Source organism: Capra hircus, chromosome 3, assembly GCF_001704415.2.
Source record: "Capra hircus breed San Clemente chromosome 3, ASM170441v1, whole genome shotgun sequence".
NCBI classification, from domain to species: Eukaryota; Metazoa; Chordata; class Mammalia; order Artiodactyla; family Bovidae; genus Capra; species Capra hircus.
The window spans coordinates 10,847,573-10,869,848 of record NC_030810.1 but is presented as its reverse complement, the minus strand read 5'-3'; the positions used below and the strand labels follow the sequence as shown (position 1 = coordinate 10,869,848).

Genomic DNA, 22,276 nt, shown 5'->3' with positions numbered 1-22,276 from the left:
AGCAGTTACTGTTCTGGAAGTGGTAGGCTCCCCCTTCCTGATACTCCTAAGTAATTCTCACCAGACATTCTAGTTCTCCCTACTTTGGGGGCTATGGTAGAATTGCACTACCCTCATTCCCACTGTATCTCCTGCCCCCTATCCCAGGTTGGGTGGGCCATATAGTTGTCTGTGGCCAAGAAATTGCAGAAGCTAAGAACCCTCCAGAGACTTCTCTGTCGGTTGAATGGTTGACTCCACCCTTCCAATGCAGGGAACGTGGGTCTGAACCCTGGTCGAACACAGACCACAAATGCCTCGGGGTGTGGCCAAAACAACTCCCCCCCAAAAAAAACACAAAATAAATAAAAACCTCCCCAGGCTTTCTGTGTTAAAAAAAAAAAAAGGCAACTCTCCAGAGTTCTTTTCTCTCTGCCTTGGGGCCAGCAACATTCCAAACAGTGACTGGGTTCCGGAGTGAAAATGATATGATGACATGGCACAGAGGCTGCAATTTACCTTCAGTGGACACACAGCAAGAGCAAAAAAGAAAAAACCTTTGTTGTTCTGAGCCACTGAGAGTTCTGGGTTGTTTTTGACTGTAGCATAAGCTAGTTTATCCTGAATGCTACACCAATTACTTGAAATCATCCCTCATTCAACATGAAAGGGGTCCATACCATATACTGGCGTCTTCCCAGGCAAGATAACCACTATAAGCTGCAGGCCCACGTATGTCATTTTCAGGTGTTTAAACATGGGCTCCACGCTGTCAGCACCTTGTGCGTATTTGCAGAAACATGGCTGACCCTGGATGGGCATTCCTGCATCCTTAGAGATTTTACGGAGCTGGTCCGTGAAACTCCTGTTAAAATAGAATCGGTGGCACAGTGCTCTCATTTCAGGGCACATTCTTGGCATTTAGCTACCTCTAAGATATTTCTTTCAGTTCTGTACATTTTTAGCCAAAATTATTAACAAACAAACAAACAAAAAAAGCCCATCTTTAACTGGTTGCCAAAAACAGCCTAGAAGTTCTATCACTGCAATTATAATGCAGAAGATTCTGTATTACTAAACTATCAGATTATAATTTGGAATTAAAAAAAAAAAAGTTATGCCTCAGCTGGGCCTCAGGGCCTAGAACAGCATTGTTGTTCAAAGAATTTCTTTAAACATTCAAGTCAGTGATTCATGACTGAAGATAAAAGCAAGGTCAAAATTTCAGGCAACGTGTATTTTGGCAAGCCAGGTACGAGAATAGGTGGGTAACACTCTGTCACAAAATCACCATACTTGGGATTATATTCAAATTTGTAACAGATTTGATTCCATAACAATGCCAAAGAAACCATCATTTTAAGAAAAAGCAAAATTCACAGTCAAGGTTTAAATTTTGGATTTGAGAAGTTACTCCAGTCTATGTATAAAGTTTTCAGGATAACTTCTTTGGTGCATTTGCCAATATTTTGTAGGATTCCTTTCTTTCACCCTAGTTCCCTTTTCCTGTGTTAATTTTTCCACCCTGCTCACTAACCTCATTTATATAGATAACCGCATCTGTAAGATGTGAACCAAAGATCTGAATCAGTGACCTTGCAGTCAGACAAGCTCCCTAGTTAATTACAATAATTAAAAATGAACTAGTTTTTATCTTATCTGGAAAGGTACAATTAACCCCAAAGGAAGCTTCTCTAAGAACTCAAGAAATTGCCAATCAGCACCACTTCAACCTTGTTAGTCACAGATTTCTGCTCTAAAATGTCGGCATCTGAGTCAGATTCTTAAGCTAATTCCCAGGTTTGCAATTCATTATAAGAACAAGGTCTTTTTCCTATAGCCAGATGGTGTCACTATAGGAGTCAGGGATTCAGTGCCAGTGTACACAGCACATTCACATAAAGATGGTATTTTCATATCTGCAAGGGATATCTGCAAGTCGAAAATATGAAGATACTCACTTTAGTAAATCTTCCCTACATTGTTTCTGAGGCGCAAAACAAGCAACTGCCCAAACTTTAATTTCAATGCCAGCATAAAACTGCTTTCCTCGCATGTCCCAGACACCCTGGTTGGGTGTGGCTACCGTTTTATTCTTTAAAACAAACAAACAAAAGAAACAGAGAAAAGACATTACAATCTAAGTCCATTTTAAAGTTGATGAGAGGATACATAAAACTCTATTTGATATTAGTCAAAAGACAAAAAGCAACAATGAGCAAAGCAATGGGTAAATTTAGTGTGGTATTGTTGGAAGAAACTTGTTGAATAAAATAAAAGGCTTACCCGGCCCCCGTACTGCAGCATTGGTGCTGGAAGAACCCTGCCTGTGAGCTCTGTCATTTCATTGTGGACAACAATCCCAAATTCTTTAAGGTATGGGTCAGGTCCACCCACCATGCTGTTACTCTTCACCTAAAGAACAGGAAAGCCTGCATATATAAAAACCAAAGAGTAACTGTGTCCCATCCGGCATTTTCTATTGTCTCTTTTTTTAATCTGAAAGCTAGCTTATCTTAAAGACCATGCCTTACTGACCAGTCTACTGATTTCTTCTTGTCGGTCAGGAGCAGATCTTGCTGTGGCCTTGATCATCGTGGAAGTCTGATTGTCTGTGAGCTTCTTTATACATCGCTGTCCTGCCACTATATTACAAACCTATCAGGAGGCAAAGAGGAATCAGTTTGTGTCTTGGGCTTCTGTGTCTTAAGATTTGCTGAAGGGCAGCTTACATCTTCCATTTCCAAACAAATGAAAATTCTGCTATAAGGTGAAGTTACCCATCCAAAATATTTTAGAGATTAATATTAAATTCTATCACTGGTTTAGAACATGACTTTAAAACACACAAACACACATTCAAGAGACTGGCAGACTGGAAAAGAAAATTTAGTTTAGCTTACCTCAAGTGGCAAGTATGTATGCTTTTGTTCTTGTCCCACTTGGAGACAGGGAAGATGGGGGTATTTCAGCTGCAGATTGTACTTTTGCTTAAAATATTGAGCTACTGTACACTCCATAGCTTGACCATTTTCTAACTGTAAGGGAAACCTATAAGAGAGAATATCTTTTTAGAAATTTCTTCAAGCTCTTTTTTTCTTTTTTAAGCAAGCAAACAAAAGCCTACTAACATTGTCTACTTTGACCAATCACTGAAAAAACAAAGGTCAATCTTTATTTAGCCATTTTCACTTAAGCCATCTTAGTCTTTAATCAAGACAGCGATTGTGTTGGAATTTTCCATGTTTGTTTGTTGAAGCTAGGATGAGAAAAAAATTTAATTAAAAGGGAAAAAGAACTTAAATTAAGAAGCTGCAGAACCAGAAAATACACAGATTCACTAAAGATCAGTTAACACTTATCAATATAAATACAATCTCTGGCTGGCTTTTTTTTTTTTTTTTTGGCTGCACGGGTCTTAGTGGCAGCATGCAGTTCCCTGACCAGGGATCAAACCTAGGCCCCCTGTATTGGGAGCATGGAGTCTTAACCACTGGACCACCAGCAAGTCCCTCTTGCTGACTTCTTAGAGATGAGTTAATGCAAATACGGTCCTGGACCATCCACTTATGATTTTTAATTGCTTAAGAGAACTTCTGGTAAAATGAGTGCAGCATAGTTACTGGGGCCACATTTTTAGATCCCCAAACCAGGACAAATATATGTCGATTCGGAGTCCACAAAACCAAATACATGAACTTGAGACCATGTCAAGATACTTGATACAAAGTGGAGAATGTGATTTAAAAGACTTTTTATTTGGCTCTTCCACGAGACAAATTGTCTCAAACAACTTGGCACAGTAATAACTTAAATCTTGTTTTTTAACTGTTAATGCCCCACAAAGTAATAATGCAGTGAGGATCATCTATGTGATATTTAAATCTATGTGCTTTTAGTTTTTAAGCAAACATTATATAGTTCTATAAGTTTAAATATTCTTAGAGGGTGTGCTGTGCTGTGCTTAGTCACTCAGTTGTGTCTGACTCTTTGCGATCACATGGACTGCAGCCTGGCGGGCTGCTCTGTCCATGAAATTCTCCAGGCAAGAATACTGGAGTGGGTGGAAAACACTCCTCCAGGGGATGTTCCCAACCCACGGATCAAACCCAGGTCTCCTGTATTGCAACCAGATTCTTTACCTCTGAGCCACCAGGGAAGCCCATCCTTATAGGGTAACATGCAGTAATTAAATAATGAAAAAAGACAGGATTTTTAAAAAAATGCTATAAATCTTTCACTATAACAAATGCTATAGTGACTTTTATTTTCCCTAGAGAATGCATTCAATGGTATAACACAAAGAATAAATAGAATATCACTTTATAACAAGAAATTCATGTGACATGTACATGAGTTCATACTGAAGAACATGTTCAAATCAGACTGAATTGATATACTACATTTATCCAGAGGCCACTCTAAAATTTCAGTTATCTAGAGCAAAGTCATGTAGGTGATTTTGATTACACTTGTTTGAAAAAGTCTTCTTAGTAAGTATGTAAAATAATGTAAAGTTAATATAGTTAAGTTCATGCTCTTAGAAAAGCCAGTATTTATATTTATGCCAGACATGAGTTTAATGATCTTGATTATAAGAATAAAACTTACATATATGGTAATTTAAAAAGCACTTTCATATATATTTTCTCATTAGGCACAGTTCACAGTGGATTAGAAGTTAGGTGATTAGAAAAATGAAATTGAGGAAGTATAAATGAATCTGCTGCTGGAGGCATGCCGTACACACTGACAGCTGGAAGAAATGACAGTTAGCTACAAAAGAGGGGAGAAAAATCCACATAGAACTCAAAGCAATATATATCTTCCCATGACAGCTTTTATGACATACAGCTCTTAATAGGTCCTTTTGGGCCATGCACTGAGAATTACAACCCTAGAATAAACGACGTTTATAACGATGACCCTGCACCATTACATGAAAGTTGATCTATGTTCAGCATATTTTAAAGGCAAGAAATACATTTTATTAGTATTTCTATCAAAAACATTTAAAAGCTTTTTAAAAGCTTTGGTGTTTAAAATGAAGATCTGGGTGAGTTTTTTTAATTATAATGTGTGCGTGCCTGCTAAGTCACTTCAGTTTTGTCCGACTCTTTGTGACACTTTGGATTGTAGCCCTCCAGGCTCCTCTGTCCATGGAATTCTTCTGGAGTGGGTTGCCATGCCCTCCTTCAGGGGATCTTCCTGGCCCAGGGATTGAACCCGTGTCTCTTGTGTCTCCTGCATTGGCAGGTGGGTTCTTTACCACTAGCGCTAAAATGGGACACCAATTTCTCAAATTATTATAGTAGCGTCCTTCGATACAAAAAATGTAATGGTACAATTTTAGATGTGGTTAACATACGTTTGATGACTGGCTGGCCGTCTGGTCACATTACACACTCGATATTTTCGTTTCATCTGTCCACAATGGGTCACCTCAACTTTCAGACCTGAAGTTAAAAAAAACATCAAAACATCAGTATTAATTAAAATCATAGTGACCACACACAAAAAAGGATTTGAAGGTTTTCTTCAGAAAGGCATGACATTGTACAAGACAAAGTTTGCAAACATGGGAACAATTTCATCATGCATGTGCAAAAAAGCCTCAGCCAAGCAGAAAAAATTAGAACCCAGATGAGTGAAGACTAGCAACCTACTTTAGTGTATTACTTCATTCAATAAATATATATCATGCATCAATCATGGTTTAGTGCTGACTTAAGTCTTAGACCTAGAGGTAGCCCTAATGAAGCTTATGGCATAATGAGAAGAGATAGCTAACAAGTAAAGCTAAGAAATTCTGAGAATAAACAAACTTGTATTATTGTATTAATCTGAGAAATCTTAGAAATCTGAGACTCACTCATCCTGACCCTTCTCTCGGCTTCTCCAGGAAGCCAGGAGGAGGGCCACCCTGAACCCCAGAGGGCAGAGGAAGACACAGGGGAATGCAAGGAGATGAGGGATGGGGGAAGGGGAGCAAGAACAGCATGTGAAGTTAGACACCTAGGGAAACACACACACTCCCACACACACACATACAGGCGAACACCAGGGGTATCCATCTCTGCCCCAATCAGAGAACACTGGGGGAACATCACAGAAGGAGTGGGCACCCATGAGACATTTCGGTCCTTCCATTTTATTAATATGGAGGTTTTCAAGTGAATAAAAGTAACAGTTACTAAGTGCCTGATGGGTGCTAGAAGTTTATACACCCAGTTGCATTTAATTCTCACAGCAACCTTACAAGATTCATATCATTATTTTTACCTTAGACATGAATACACTAAGGCTTACAGTGGTTAAGTAACTTGCCCAAAGCCCCAGTGATAGAACTGGCAGGAATGGGATGGAAGCCCTGGGGTGTCTGACTATGAGACAGTGCTCCTTGGACCACACTGAGCTGCCTAACCAAGACCACAATGATGCAAATACCTACCTCTGATTTCTTTGGTAAACTTGACACGCTGGGAGTCTGTTAGAGGTTTGGTTTGTTCATTGATGTTCTGAATGTCTAAAACTTCACACATGAACTCAATGATAGGCTGAGCCCGGTAGAAAGCAGTTGCAGATACTAAAACAGAGAAGGATACTTAGCTTCAGGGAAAGGGAAAAGGCCAAAAAACCAGCCCAAAGAGTAAACGGTAACGGAGTTCCATCCTACCATCAATATTGAGCATCATATTCCACATGGCGGGTCTCACAGACTGATGAAAGCCAAACCAAACCTCCCTGCCCCCTCCCAGAGGGTGGTAGTAACCTTCAGGAGGTGAGAAAAAGGAGCGACCCACTGGAGTGTACCTGAAGAAACAAGAATTTGCATGTTTCACAATAAAAACTTGAAAGGATCTTTCATTTCACTCTCAACTTTGTAAACTAGGTTCAAGTTTGAACTGTGATTTCTGCAGAAGTCATGGGCACCGATGCAACCTACCAACCAAAGTCTGACATTTGTGGCAGAGAATTCAGACTAACCTCATGGAGGGAAGGTGTCTTGTGATAACATCAAGTGCTTGAACTGAGTCATCTGGGACTTCATTCAAGTGTCCGGCCAAAGCTTCTAAAAGTAACTGAAGGCTCACAACTGACACCCACTGAACAGACACTTTAAAGGTTTGGTCTTTACCCTCACCTGGAAGGGTCACTTCCATATCAACCTAAGGAAAAATACATACACAGACGCATTTACAAAGGCTGAGAGACTCCAGGAATAGTCAATATAGTATACCTATAAGAAGATCTAACACTTTCTGTAATTGCTAAACATTGGAAACAACCTATGCTCCATCAGTAGGGGGATAATTTAATATTGAATATTATGTAATAGTTAAAAATAAAGTAGATGCTATAACACAGATGAACCTTAAAAACATTATGCTATGTGAAATAGCCAGACGTAAAATGACAAACATTGTATGATTCCTCTTACATGAGGTACCTAGAAAAAATTCATAAAGACTAGAAGTAGAACAGTGGTTACCAGAGTGGACAGTGGTCATGGTTGCATAACAATATGAATATATTTAATGCTACTGAATTGTACACTTAAAATAGTAAATTTTATGTTATATATTATTTAACCACAATAAAAAATTTTTTTAAAGTATGATAGATAGGTGTAAATGTACAGAGATGGAAAGATCACTCAGATATATTGTTAAGTGAAAAATGAAAAAATAAATCACAGAACAATACGCAAACAAATAATAATATATATAAACATGCAGAAATGGGCTTCCCTGGTGGCTCGGTGGTAAAGAATCCACCTGCAATGCAGGAAACACAGGTCTGATCCCTGGCTGGGACTATACCCTGGAGAAGGAAATGGCAACCTACTCCAGTATTCTTGCCTGGGAAATCCCACGGACAGAGGAGCCTGGGGGGCTACAGCCCTTGCAGTAGCAAGAGTGAGACACCTCTTTGCGACTAAACAACAACAACAAACATGTATAAATAGCTAACACACATAAAAATACCCGAAAGGACACATACTGGACTATGACAGTAGTTTCCTTTGAAAATGAAAATGGGATTGAGGATGCGAGCAGGTGGGGAAGTAGGAAACCATAACATTTCCAGATTGTCTGAATAAGTTTATAACGAGTATATAATTATGTATTGCTTTTAAATTTTAAGAGCAAATGTCTTAAAAGTTTATGTGGTATTATAAATATTTTCATAAGTGAGTGTTACACAATATTTTACAAGTAATAAAAATTCTACTGTTCAGATTCAGGTGGCACTTTCATACTGTGAGAAAGTTGGAACATGTGTAAAGATGAAATTAGTTCAGTTCAGTCACTCAGTCGTGTCTGACTCTTTGCGACCCCATGGACTGCAGCACGCCAGGCTTTCCTGTCCATTAGCAGTTCCAGGAGCTTATTCAAACTCATGTCCATCAAGTCGGTGATGCCATCCAACCATCTCCTTCTGTCGTCCCCTTCTCCTCCCACCTTCAATCTTTCCCAGCATCAGGGCCTTTTCAAATAAGTCGGTTCTTCGTATCAGGTGGCCAAAGTATTGGAGTTTCACCTTCAACATCAGTCTTTCCAATGAATACCCAGGACTGATTTCCTTTAGGATGGACTGGTTGGATCTCCTTGCAGTCCAAGGGACTCTCAAGAGTCTTCTCCAAGACCACAGTTCAAAACCATCAATTCTTCGGCACTCAGATTTCTTTATAGTCCAACTCTCACATCCATACATGACTACTGGAAAATCCATAGCTTTGACTAGATGGACCTTTGTCGGCAAAGTTATGTCTCTGCTTTTTAATACGCTGTCTAGGTTGGTCATAATGTTTCTTCCAAGGAGTAAGCATCTTTTAATTTCATGGCTGCAGTCACCATCTGCAGTGATTTTGGAGCCCCCCCCCCACACCCCCCTCCCACCCCCGCCGCCCAAAAAAACACAAAGTCTGTCATTGTTTCCATTGTTTCCCCATCTATTTGCCATAGAGTGATGGGACCGGATGCCATGATCTTCGTTTTCTGAATGTTGAACTTTAAGCCAACTTTTTCACTCTCCTCTTTCACTTTCATCAAGAGGCTCTTTAGTTCTTCTTCGCTTTCTGCCATAAGGGTGGTGTCATCTGCAAATCTGAGGTTACTGATATTTCTCCCAGCAATCTTGCTTCCAGCTTGTGCTTCTTCCAGCCCAGCGTTTCTCATGATGTACTCTGCATATAAGTTAAATAAGTAGGGTGACAATATACAGCCTTGACGTACTCCTTTCCTGATTTGGAACCAGTCTGTTATTCTATGTCTAGGTTCTAACTGTTGTTTCTTGACCTGTATACAGATTTCTCAGGAGGCAGGTCAGGTGGTCTGGTATTCCCATCTCTTGAAGAATTTTCCACAGTTTATGGAAATAATCAACCTAAATTCTAACAGTCAATTATTGATTAATTTAAAAACAAGAGAATATGTACAGAATAACAAATCAATCATCACCATGAGAAATAGCTTTAAGAATTGAATTATCATTAGAAAGGGAAACATCTTTGCCCTATGTAATTACTACTAAATGACCTAAATTTAATAAATGTTTCTTGCTGTTAACACTTACCCTATCCCGTCCAATTGGCAGTGGATGTGCTGTGTACATGTTTCTTTTGCCATCATAGCCAGGCTGCCGATCACCAAATATTTGCATCTTGAAGTGCCGCACCATTGTATCTACTACCTCCCTTAACAGTAATGGAGACAGTGGAGGTTAGCTCTGAGAAATGGTGGTGAACAGGAAACTGTCACTATAACTTAATTATCTAAATTCAGGTCAAAACTCCTTGGAGGACCTCCCTGGTAGTCCAGCAGTTAAGACTTCCTGGAGAAGTCTTGAGACTTGGGTTCCTGGAGAACCCAACCCAGAGCGTATGGGTTCGATTCCTAGTTGGGGAGCTAAGATGCCAGCAATATTGTAACAAAGTCAATAAAGAGTTCAAAAATGGCTCAGAGCAAAAAAAGAAAAAGATGACCCAGGCCAGTTCTGCCTGGAATATGAGGATCAAAATTCTTTGGAAAAAGCAAGAGTTAAAGTTACAGATTCAAAAAAAAATAAAAAATAAAAAAATAAAGTTACAGATTCAAGTAATTAAAACAAAACAGCAAGTGAACAAAAGCAATCACGGGATGACAACAAAAAAGGAGGGAATAAAAGGAAAGAGAAGAAAATTTGCAGCACCTTCTCAAATTCTTGCTTTCGAAAACCCTCTCTTATGATAAGTAGAACTTCATAAGAGTAGGCTATCTTAGGTATCTAAATTTGGCATGTTCATAACTGAACGATAATAAGTTTGTTATCAAATATGCATCCTTATGCAAGTACACTGGTTTTGGAAAAGAGAGTGGGCAGACATCTGAGGATCAATAAATCTAAGATGCATCATAGTCAACAGACTAAGGCAACTCCTTTGACTAATGCTAGTAATTTATTATTCTGCCCCGTTGTTGTTCAGTCACTCAGTCATGTCCGACTCTTTGCGACCCCATGACTGCAGCACACTAGGCTTCCCTGTCCTTTGCTATCTCCTGCAGCTTGCTCAAACTCATGTCCATTGAGTCGGTGATGCCATCCAACCATCTCATCCTCTGTCGTCCCCTTCTCCTCCTGCCCTCAATCTTTCCCAGCATCAGGGTCTTTTCCAATGAGCTGGCTCTTTGCATCAGGTGGCCCAAGTAGTGGAGCTTCAGCTTGAGTCCTTCTAATGCCGTATTATATGCCAAACTGCTTCCAAGTAGTATAAAGAAGGGAGCATCATAAAATCTCCTCCTCGCATAAAATACCCTCATTCCATTCCTAGTGTAGTTCCTTTCTTTTTAGAATGAGAGCCTTTCTCTCAACCAAACATGAACAGTGTTTTGTCATATACGCCAGATGACACTGTCTGCAGAATCTAAGATGAATGCAGATGTGGGGAAACTAGAATCTGCTGTTTAAGATGGATAGAACTGAATCTGTGAGACTCTGGAATGCGAGTCAATGAAGAATCGGGTGCTATGTCTCACCAACATTAGTGAGCCCATGTGTGTGAACTGTATCTTAAAAGTCAAAATAAATCACAATAGCTAAGGCACTGGGGCTTCCCTAGTGGCTTAGCAGTAAAGAACCCACCTGCCAATGCAAGAGACACAGGTTAGATCACTGGGATGGAGAAGATGCCCTGCAGAAGGAAATGGCAACCCTCTCCAGTATTCTCGCCTGGGACATCCCATGGACAGAGGAGCCTGGTAGGCTACAGTCTGTGTGGTCACTAAGAATCTGACACAACTTAGCAACTAAACAACAACACACAAAAAGCTAAGGCATTAACACTATCACAAATGAAATCCGTGGGAAAGTCACATGTTTTCAAACTAAGTCATGCAATTGCAAAAAACTGATGGAGAAATATAGTTTCATACATTCCCAATTATAAAAAGTTGACTTAAGAATAGTATATTTTCAGACTAAGAAGGCAATTTCTTATCTTACATTCTTAAAATATAACCATAAAATTTTACAGTAAGAAAACATACTTTCACCTCTATTCTCACTTAATCTTCACAACAACCTGTGAGACAAGCAGCGCAATAATTTTTCTCAAAGAGAAAAAAATAAAAATTCAGAATGGCAAGTAAGTTGCCCCTGGTCACACAAGGATTAAATGGCAGAGTTGTGTGACCTTGGACAAGTTACTTACTCTCTCACATCTATTTCTTCATTTGTAGGGTTTTACAATCATAAAACCCACCACAAAAACCATCATATTAAGTGAATAAGTACACACAGACTATTTAGAACAGTGCTTGTCATGCAATAAGCCTACTCCTTGCAGGACATTTGGTCCTGTCCAAAACATCCATGAAACATTTGGTCCACACCAAGAGGGCCTTGATATTCAGCTCTGTCCGAAACAAAAATCTGGCATGGGCTGAATATGTTCACAGACGTTTTGAATAGGACCAAATTTCAGGGACCTTTTGACATGGACCAAATATCTTATGGATGTTCTGGACGAGACTATATGGCTGCAGGACTTCCCTGGTGGTCCAGTGGCTAAGACTTAGCTTTCCCAAAGCAGGGGGCCTGGGTTCAATCTGTGGTCAGGGAACTAGATTCCACGTTCGCAACTAAGAGTTTGCACAACTAAGAGTGAGCCTGCTGCAACGAAGATTTCACGTGCCACAATTACGACCCGGTGCAGCCAAAAAAATAAATAAAAATAAGTATTCTTTTAAAGGGGGGCTTCCCTGGTGGCTCAGTTGGTAAAGAATCTGCCTGCAATGTGGGAGACCTGGGTTCAATCCCTGGGCCAGGGAAGATCCCCTGGAGAAGGAAATGGCAACCCTCTCTAGTATTCTTGCCTGGAGAATTCCATGGACAGAGGAGCCTGACAGGCTACAGTCCATGGGGTCACAAAAGAGTTGGACACAACAAGTTGGTGATGGACAGGCGTGCTGCAATTCATGGGGTCGCAAAGAGTCGGACACGACTGAGCGACTGAACTGAGCAACTAACACAAACATTTTTTTTTAAAAAGGATTTTCTTAAAAAAAAAAAAAAAAAAGACTAAATGGCTGCTAACCAGCCTATTTACTCTGGTATGTTCAAGGATATAACTCCAGGAATCTTCATTTCTCTTGAATCATCAAAAATTTTCCACTCTGCTGAATTATTCTCTTAAGCATAAAAATACCTATAATTTCTCTCATCTTAAAAACACTGAAATTTGACCCTTCCTCCTCTTCTGAGCAGTCCATTTCTCTGCTTACCACTGCGTCAATCTCTTAACAAAGTTGTCTCTAACTGCTCCTCTCCATTCTCTCTTCAATCTTCTCTCATGAGGCTTTTTCTCCTTCAGAAGTACTCTTATCAAGGTCCCAGTGAGCCCCACATTGCAAAATTCAATGCTCCTTGAACATTAGATGATCAGTTCTTTCAGCTTAAAATAGGTTCTTCCCTTGCCTCCTCACTCTGCCCTGGTTTTCTTTCATCCCAGTGGCCTCTCTCCATGCCACCAGTCTCCTCGCTGATTCTTCCTCATCTCCCCAGTTTGCAGGCACTGTTACCTCAAGACTCAATCTGGGAGTCTCACTTTCTTTAACCACACTCACTTCCTACATGATCTCACCCAGTCTCATGGTTTTACAATCAATATGCTGATGACTCTCAAATGTCTGTCTCCAGCCTATAACCTGGCCCCTGAGCCCAACCTCATGTATTCAACTTCCTGCCTGAGGTCTCCACTGGGATGTCTAGCAGACATCTCAATCATAGCATTTCAAAAACTACAGCTCTCCTGACCTGCCACCCCTGTTGCCTCTCCCACAGTTTTCTCCATTTCAATACATGGCAACTCCATCTTGCCCTCTGCTCAGGACAAAAACCCTGGAATCAGCCATGATTCATTTCTTTCATACCTCACCTTTAATCCATCAACAGATCTTGCTGACACCACCTTTAAAATATTTGTAGACTCTGACCACTTCTTATCACTAGCTCTTTTACAACTCAGGTTCAAGTCACCATCCCTTTTCACTTGAATCATTACAAGAGCTTCCTAATTGACTTCTCAGCTTTTCAGCCTTAACTGCCAGGCTTCATCTTCAACACAGCAGCCAGAACGATCCATTCAAAATCTAAGTTAGTCACATCAAACGTCTACTCAAAACCCATCTAATCAGAGTAAGCACTAAAGTCCTAGGACGACCTACAAGACTGCTTGATAAGGCCCTTAGGAGTTTCTCCATCACTCTCCCCCTCACTTACGCCAGCAATACAGGCTTTATCTGCTATTCCTTGAATACACCATGCAAGCTGCTACCTCTGCCTGGGGTTCTCTTCAAGGAGCTATCCTTCACCTCTTCCAGGTTTCTCCTCAAATGTGACTTTCCAGTGAGACTTTCCTTAACTACACTATTATAACACACACACACACACACACACACACGTATTATGTGTATATTACATGTACATATAATATGCACACACACATATACACACATGCATGCATGTACACATCTTACATAATATATGTACAACACATATACATGCTTACTCGCTCAGTCATGTCCAACTCTTTGAGACCCCATGGACTGTACCCTGCCAGGCTACTCTGTCCATGGGGATTCTCCAGGCAAGAATACTGGAGTAGGTTGCCATGCCTGCCTCCAGGGGATCTTCCTGACCCAGGTATTGAACCCAGGTCTCCCGCATTGCAGGTAGATTCTTTACTGTCTTAAGAGATACGTATTTACAATATACATATATACCATATGCATGTATCTATACATACACACACACACATAAAATCAATGGCCCATCCTCAATCTGTATCTTCCATCCTTGTTTTATTTTTCTTCATAGAAGTTATCATCAACTAGCAAATAATATGTTTTGTTTATTCATTTATTTTTGGACTCTTCCCCCGTTATAGCATAAGTTCCTCAAGGGTAGGAACTTTTGCCTGTTTTTTCATGTTATATTCCCAGAACACAGAACAATGCCTGACACACGATGAGCACTATATGCTGAATGCATCAATATTAGCCATTACCATCACTTCTATTACCGTTGGTTTCATTATACAACAGTCAAACAGTTAAAGGCTTACATGAGACTGAACTATACCAGAAAGCCAAAAAATTGATCTACAATGAGAAAAAAATCGAGCCACAAAAAAAATTTCACCTGACAGTAAAAGTATTCTTGAAAAGGCAAGAACTATAATATTAATGACTGAATATCAGTGAAGAAACAGAGACAAGGAAAGTGAGTGATCTCAGCACACTAGAAGAAGATCTATTATAGGGCTATATCTTCACCCTTGGTAAATTCCAGTCGTGCCCGACTCTTAGTGACCCCATGGACTGCAGCCTACCAGGCTCCTCCATCCATGGGATTTTCTAGGCAAGAATGCTGGAGTGGGGTGCCATTGCCTTCTCCATTATACAGACCATAATACTTAAATCATCCTATCTAGACCCCTCTTGGATAATGCTAGAATTAAACAGAGCTTCTCTCTGAGTTTAATTTCTTCAATACCCCAAGATGACTCTTCTGTCTTTACACTGACATTTTTCTCATGTCCGATACCAACACTTAATAATAAAATTTGAATTTCCAGATAGTTCTATTTTCCATAGATATCAAGGGTTTCATCTATTTCTTTTAAATTTCTGCTACCTTTGGACAGTGAAAGAGGGACCATTCTTCATTCATTATTTACTGACTGAAGGATGATGTAGCCAGTACTCTGCTATCATCTCTGAAGGAGAACCAAGTATGAGATAGCATATCTGCTATCAAGAAACTCACCATCTTAGAGAAAAACAAAGCCTACAATGTTAAAAGAGTTTAGAGAACAAGATGATTCATAATAAATAAACTATGTGTATTTAAATACATATAGAAGTCTATTCTTTTCCTTACCTGTTGACTCTACGAGGCCGTTTTTCTGGTTTAATATCCACATCATAGTGATACACATCTATTTTGGGAATCTGAACCTGAAAATGGTTGGCTAACAGTCGAATTGGTTTTCCGACAGTTCCAAGGCCAGGACGACGAGGGGGCTGAAACAGGCTGGCTGGAGGTCCTGAAGAGATTGAAAGATTATTTGGTGTGCTATTGTTTGTGAAGGATAATATTCCCTTCATGATGATAATGATGATAGCTACAGGTGGGAATTCCCTGGCAGTCCAGTGGTTAGGACTCTGCACTGTCAATGCCAAAGGACCCAGGTTCAGTCCCTGGTCAGGGAACTAAATTCCCACAAGCTGTGCAGCCTAGCCAAAACAAAACAAATACAGCTACAGTTATTGCGATCTTATCATTCACTGAACATACTCCGATATAAAAAGTTATGTCAAACGCTTTTTGGCCTAAGATTCTCTAGATTTCTAAATATTTTTTCCATGCTGCTGTTATTTTGAATATGGGGGATGTTAACAGTAGATACAATATCATGAACTCTCAGATGCACTACTGTTCAAAACCTTTTATCAGTATCAGTAGATCTATAGCCAGGCTTACAAAATTGTATGCATTTTAAAATAAAATCATCTCTAAACTCTGGAGGCCATCATCAGTTCAGGCTGGGGATGATCCATTAATCCTCCACAAATTAGCTTGATTATTACAGTTTTGTACAGCTGTCAGAGATTAAATAGCAGCTATCTTTATCAATTTAATTGCTAATTTAGAAAGTGAAACAATACCAATGAGGCTAGACTTTCTTCCTTAGAATCTGATATTTTAAAAATCTGGACAATCTGATATTTCCTGACCATAAGATTTAGTTTATTTCTTCAACAAACATTTATTCACTTATCCCATGTCTAAGCTGTACTTTAGATTCAAGAAAAAGATAGAACCCCTGCCTTCAAGGAACTGACAGTCTAGACCAGCAGTTCTCAACCTGGGGGAGCTTTTGTCCCCCAGTAAACATTTGCCAAATTATGTGGAGACCTTCTTGGTTGTCACAAATTGGGGGGTGATACTGACAATGCACACAACAGCCCCCCAAAATATAGAAGTATTCAGTCCAAAGTATCGAATAGTACTGAGGCTGAGAAACCCTGGTCTAGATAGAGCAGTGATTCCAAATTATCCTATTGATGGTTTACAAGATATTCTATAAAAAAGAAAGGTTTCCATAAGCTAAAAAAACCCTGCATATTCTCTTCCCTTCTTAAAACTCCAATATATATATTATCACATAAAATTTTCTAACAAGTCATGTAATAAATAAGCTTGTTTAACTCATCATTTACCTGACTTATTTTCCCCCAGAACACACACACATGCACACACACACTAACTTTTTCTCTGTTTTTGAAATCAAACATCTATCAACAGTGAGTAAATCAGGGTTTAAGGAAACAGTCTGGGAAATATCTGTCTACAGAAAACCACCTTATTCCTTTCTGATGATATTGTCAAATAGACACTGGTCCAAAAAATAAACATTTTTTCTGCTATGAATAGGTGTTGAGTAAAGTGAGCTGTATTTACAAAGGAAAGTCACAACAGGTTCTCTTGTTGCAATGGTATTTCACCAAGAACAAAGACAATTCACCAAGGAGAGAACACTTTGAAGTAAGAAGCTGTTCTGGTCCAATATCACTTAGGAAAATCAAAGCAAACACTTCAATGAAATTTGTGTTGACAGATCACCACACACTAATTCCTAAAATATTGAAAATCTTTTCATGTATTAAATTCACTGTTCATTCTTCCCCTGAATTATACTTGTCCTTCAAAACTCTGGTCAAGTGCAACCTCCTTGAAAAGCTTTTCCAGACTCTTCTAGGCTAGAGTATGCATCTTCTGTGTCCCCAAGATCTTTTGCATAGGGAACACGTAGGACAAGTATCTAGAAACAACTTGTTAAATTACTGTTTCCTTCACTAGACTGTAAACTCTTAGAAGAAATAGACTTCCAATTCAAAGTTATCTTAAAACCTAATTCAATGATGAGCACATTGTAGGAATTCAATAAATGCTGAACTGAACAGTACTAATAATCTCTGTAGCAGTTTCAGATAGAAACTAAACAGAAATCTAGTCATTTCTAAAATTAAAGAATTGATCACTTTTCATTAAAACAAAAGCACATAATTTATACTAAAAAATATTTCTTGGAGTTGAGTTCCATTTCTGGTGAACAAGGGGATGTACTCTGGGTGTGATAAAGCATTTATAAACAATGTAAGAAGTAGATAATAAATAACATCACAGGTGACAGGTATACTGAATTCACCCAACTAAATCATACAGATAAGTCAGCCTTGCATAGTCCAAGATACACTTAAGCAATCACTGTATCACAAATCCAGCTTTATGATAGACATTTGCAAACAAAAATCTGGATCAAATGAGTTGCCCAAGGACATATGACTTCGATTTTAAATCACGACTAGAATCTACGTCTCCTAACTCTCAGTTCAGGGCTTTTTCTGCTTCAGTATATTTCACAGTCCTATGGCATCTATACCTCTCAGAAGTACTTGATGCTCTTTAAAGAGACAAAGGCAGAGTAAATGAAGGAAAGGGATTAAGAAGCTGAGAAAAGCAAATAGTGGGTTTCTTTTCCATGGCAAGAGAGAAAAGTTAGAAAGTGAGTGATCATTCCTTTCAATAAGTTTAGAAGATTTATTTAGAAAAATATATTCTAAACTTTTCCATCCCCAAAGCTGGTTTCTTTGAATTTATCAAGCAACTTCAGAAGAAATAAAAGTCTGGAACTAAACTGCCTGGGTTTCAATCCTGGTTTTACCACTCCCTAATGCATGACCCAGGGCCAGTTTCTTAGCCAATTAGTTTCCTTATCTATAAAATGAAAGAGTTTTGATAATAATAGCACCTATCTCTTAAGGCTATTGTGAGGCTCTCATGAGGTGATATATATAAAAGGCTTGATGTGCCATGCTGCATGGACTGTAGCCTGCCAGGTTCCTCTGTCCATGGGATTCTCCAGGCAAGAATACTGGAGAGGGCTGCCATGCCCTCCTCTGGGGATCTTCAACCCAGGATCGAACCCACATCTCTTTAGGCTCCTGCATTGGCAGATGGGTTCTTTACCCCAAGCACCACATGGGAAGCCCAAAAGGCTTAACAAGGTGCCTAATAATGGTAAGCACTTGATACGTGTTAGCTATTATGATTGCACTTGTATATAAACATTACAGTTATTTCGCAAAGGTCCTCCTGTTGGGAGCATCTCGGGAACTTAGTGACAAAGTCTGAGAATTACATCTTCCAAAAAGGTAACAACTATGACTCAATGCAGACTGGATGAAGTCAGCTTAACAGAAGAGGAGGGCATTAGACTAGAAGTCAGGTGATCCAGACTCATCCTCATCATTTAGCCTTGAGCCCTCGATATAGTCACTTATGCTCTCTGAACCTCATCTGTAAAATGGGGATAATACCTTCCTTACCTACCTCACAGAGGATCAAATGAACTAACAGCTAAGAAAGCACTTTCCAAACTGTAGAGCACTGTAAAAAATAAGTGTTAGCACACTGGTAAAGAATCCACCTGCCAATGCAGGAGACGTGAGAAATGTGGTTCAATTGCACACTGGGTTCAATCCCTGGGTGGGGAAGATCCCCCGGAGTAGGAAATGGCAACCCATTTCGGTATCTTTGTCGAGAGAATTCCATGGACAGTCCATGGTGTTGCAGAGTCGGACACAAGTGAGCACGCATGCACTATTAATATGACAATGTTAGTTACTCATCATGTCCGACTCTTTTGTGACCCCATGGACTGTAGCCCGCCAGGCTCCTCTGTCCATGGGATTCTCCAGGAAAGAATACTGGAGTGGGTTGCCATTTCAGCCTCCAGGGGATCTTCCCAACCCAGGGATCGAACATGGGTCTCCTGCATTGCAGACAGATTCTTTACCACTGAGGCACCAGGGAAGCCCTACTATTACTATAAACAAAATAAATGGTAATCTAATCTAAAACTTCCTAGTTGTTGTTAGAAATTGAAACTGGGTGAGACAGAGCAGAGCAAGACTAAACATGCCTCAGTGATTGTTCAAGTGAGGAGGGAACAGCAATAGATCTATGTGCTTCAACAAAGAAGCAAGAAAGCTTCTCCAGGTTCTTGGCCTGAATGAAATATCCCACAAGACTAGCAACTCCCTTTGCTCTGATTCTATGCTCAACAAGCAGCTTCTTGTTATTTATTGGGTTTCCAAGGTACTGCGACACGAAAAATGGAGTTTGCTAGACAGCAGGCAAGAAAACATTCCAACCAACAGAAAAGATCTGTGTTGGCTCTGTCAGTAGTATCATGTAAATGTGGTTAGTGAGACTTAATTTTCCATAATTCTGGGTGAACTGATAAGCCCTCAAACCCGCAAAAGCTAAAAAAAAAAAAAAAAAAAAAAGGTCCCTGGGATGTTCCTAACACCACCAGATTGATCTTTTCCGTGAAATTTAGTTTGTATACAGTTACAAAGCCTCTTTCAATATCAGCTCATAAAGCCAACAGTTGATTCAATTATGACCTACTAACAGGGAGGGAAGAAACATTTGTTGAGTATTTTCAATGCATTACTATCTACAACAAGACTTCTCACATACTTTACCTTATTTCACTCTCACAGCAATCTTGCAGGACATAATTATTACTACCCTCATTTTATAGATGAGGAAATGAAAGTTTAAAGGAATTAAATAATTTGCCCAAGGTTATACAACTATTAAATTACTAGATTGGATCTGAACAGAAGTCTGTTACATTCCTAAAGACCAGATCGTGCTTTTAGCTGGGGGATGTAGCTGAAGTAACCCAGTATAATACTCACATTGAGATTTATCAAATAATATTAAAGTGACAAAACCAATTTATTTTTAAGAGGCATAAGAAATTTTACTATGAAGTCCTTTAAAAAATACTCTAAGTAGCAAATAAAGGTGGAGTTGGATCATTCAGCCATGTAAACAAGTTTTAGGTAAACACACCTTCAAAGTTTCCAAACTCAAATGGTAGACTGAGTTTTCTATGCACTAAAAAGATGAAATGCTCTACAACTAAGTCAACTGTAGATAAGGCATAATATTAAAGTTAATTCTAACACAGACCCCCTAAACCCTGACCTACATTAGAAACGGGATTCCAAGTGGGAGCGCCAGATTTCAACCTGCAGGGCATTTGTTACAACCTGGAACGGTTCTAGTTTGGGCAAAGTTGGGGAGATAACCAGAGGCCATTCATAACGATGAGGAATTACAGTTTCCAAAGCACTTTCTCCTTCATTTGATCCTCACAACTACTTCTAACCCAATTAGAAGATACTCAGGGCATTAAAGCTTGAGCTGGAGTCGCCGGTGGGTAACTCGCCTGTCACGGAGGCACTAGGACAGACCACTGCGGGTCTGCTGCGCAGAATGACAGGTAGACACAGGCATAGGAACATATTCCTCGAGACTTCAGGGCCTTTGAGAAAGGGTGGGCACTTTGCCCCTTGCCTTCAGGGCAAAGGAGAAGTGTTTAGGGGAAGTTCTTCTTCCTTATCTGACGGCTCTGGACTGTCTGCCAGCGCAAAGAAAAATAGGGGTGCGGCCCCAAGCCAAAATATCCCTGGTGGTGGAGTCCTTCCCGGTCCGGTCCGGGCCAGGCCCCCGCTGCGTACCTGGCACAGTCGTTCCTTCTGTGACCCAGACTGGCCTCGCCTCCACCCTGGAGCACAAACCACCTCCCCGAGGTTGGGTCAGCTCTCCCCTCTACCTAGGGACGTGGGTCACCTTCCCGGGCCTCCCCTCCTTAGACCTAGAGAACTGGCTCATCTTTCCAGGCTGGGGCGCGGAACCCGTCCCCCCGCCGCCCGCCTCCCGAGGCCGGGGTCAGCTCCCTCAGCCTCGTGCAGTGAGGCACGGCCGCGTTCCCCCAGGCCTGACGGCCCAACCCAGGTACGCACGAGCCGATCCAGGCCACCGGGAGCCGCCAGCCCTCCCGCCCACCCAGGCTTCCCGGGGTCCGGTCCGGGTCCCGGCTCGAGCGCGCTCCTCACCCGGTCCCAGCGCTTCCATGGCGGCGGCGGGGGCCGCCTCGCCCCGGTCCGCGGCGCCTCCCGCTCCGGGCCCCGCCGCCGCCGCCGCCGCCGCGTAACGCTTGATCTCCGGAATATTGGCGCTCGGGGTGCGCCGCGAAGACGCGGGCACTGGGCAAGGGGCGGCGGCGGCGCCCGGGCCGGGGACAGGGACCCGGCTCCCGAGGCTCTTCCGGCCTCAGCGACAACAAAAACAATCCCCGCCGCAGCCGCGGCTGCCAGCGGGAGCGGGAGCGGGAGCCAGCGCGCGCGCCCGCCGGGCGGGGAGGGGGCACGGGGCGCGGGGCGCGCGCCGCCCGGGGTCCCGGCTCGCGGAGGGGGCGTGCGCGGCCCGGGACGCCGGGTCCACCCAGCCCGGCGTGGGGCAGGGGCGGGGTGGGGAGGGCGCGGGCGCGCGCCCGAGGAGGGCAGAGTCCGGAGGACTTGTCGGGGGCGCGCGCGCGCGCCCGCACAGCCTTGTGGCCCCGGGCGGCCTTCTCCCGCGGGGCTCCGGGGGTGCCTACGCACTATCCACCCAGACTCTCCCAACACCCGGTGGCCGGAGAAAGGTCGCCATTCCAGACTCCGCTGATCAGGACACAGCTCTGCACTTCCGTCGGTGGAAAGTGCCTTGAGATTCACGTCGGACACCTCTCCTCCTTCCTCCCACCTCGGACCACTTCTGTCTCCTCTTTCTCCTCTGTCCTGGGACTGAGAACACCGGGGTCACACGGACGCAGCATTTCCCTTCCATT

At 41.5% G+C, this 22,276-nt stretch overlaps 1 protein-coding gene across 1 annotated transcript in view; it reads right to left on the bottom strand.

Moving 5' to 3' along the window:
- Positions 1–21,794, bottom strand: part of LOC102168411 (protein argonaute-4) — a 38,623-nt gene extending 16,829 nt beyond the window's left edge. Inside the window, exons 1-12 of the mRNA XM_018041490.1 lie at positions 21,504–21,794; positions 15,403–15,568; positions 9,559–9,679; positions 6,967–7,148; positions 6,656–6,792; positions 6,431–6,565; positions 5,348–5,435; positions 2,883–3,030; positions 2,518–2,637; positions 2,266–2,394; positions 1,941–2,074; positions 660–844 (exon numbers count right to left, since the gene is read on the bottom strand). Coding sequence (XP_017896979.1) covers positions 660–844; positions 1,941–2,074; positions 2,266–2,394; positions 2,518–2,637; positions 2,883–3,030; positions 5,348–5,435; positions 6,431–6,565; positions 6,656–6,792; positions 6,967–7,148; positions 9,559–9,679; positions 15,403–15,568; positions 21,504–21,522 — 1,564 coding nt within the window. The 5' untranslated portion in view covers positions 21,523–21,794. The remainder of the gene's footprint in view (positions 1–659; positions 845–1,940; positions 2,075–2,265; positions 2,395–2,517; positions 2,638–2,882; positions 3,031–5,347; positions 5,436–6,430; positions 6,566–6,655; positions 6,793–6,966; positions 7,149–9,558; positions 9,680–15,402; positions 15,569–21,503) is intronic.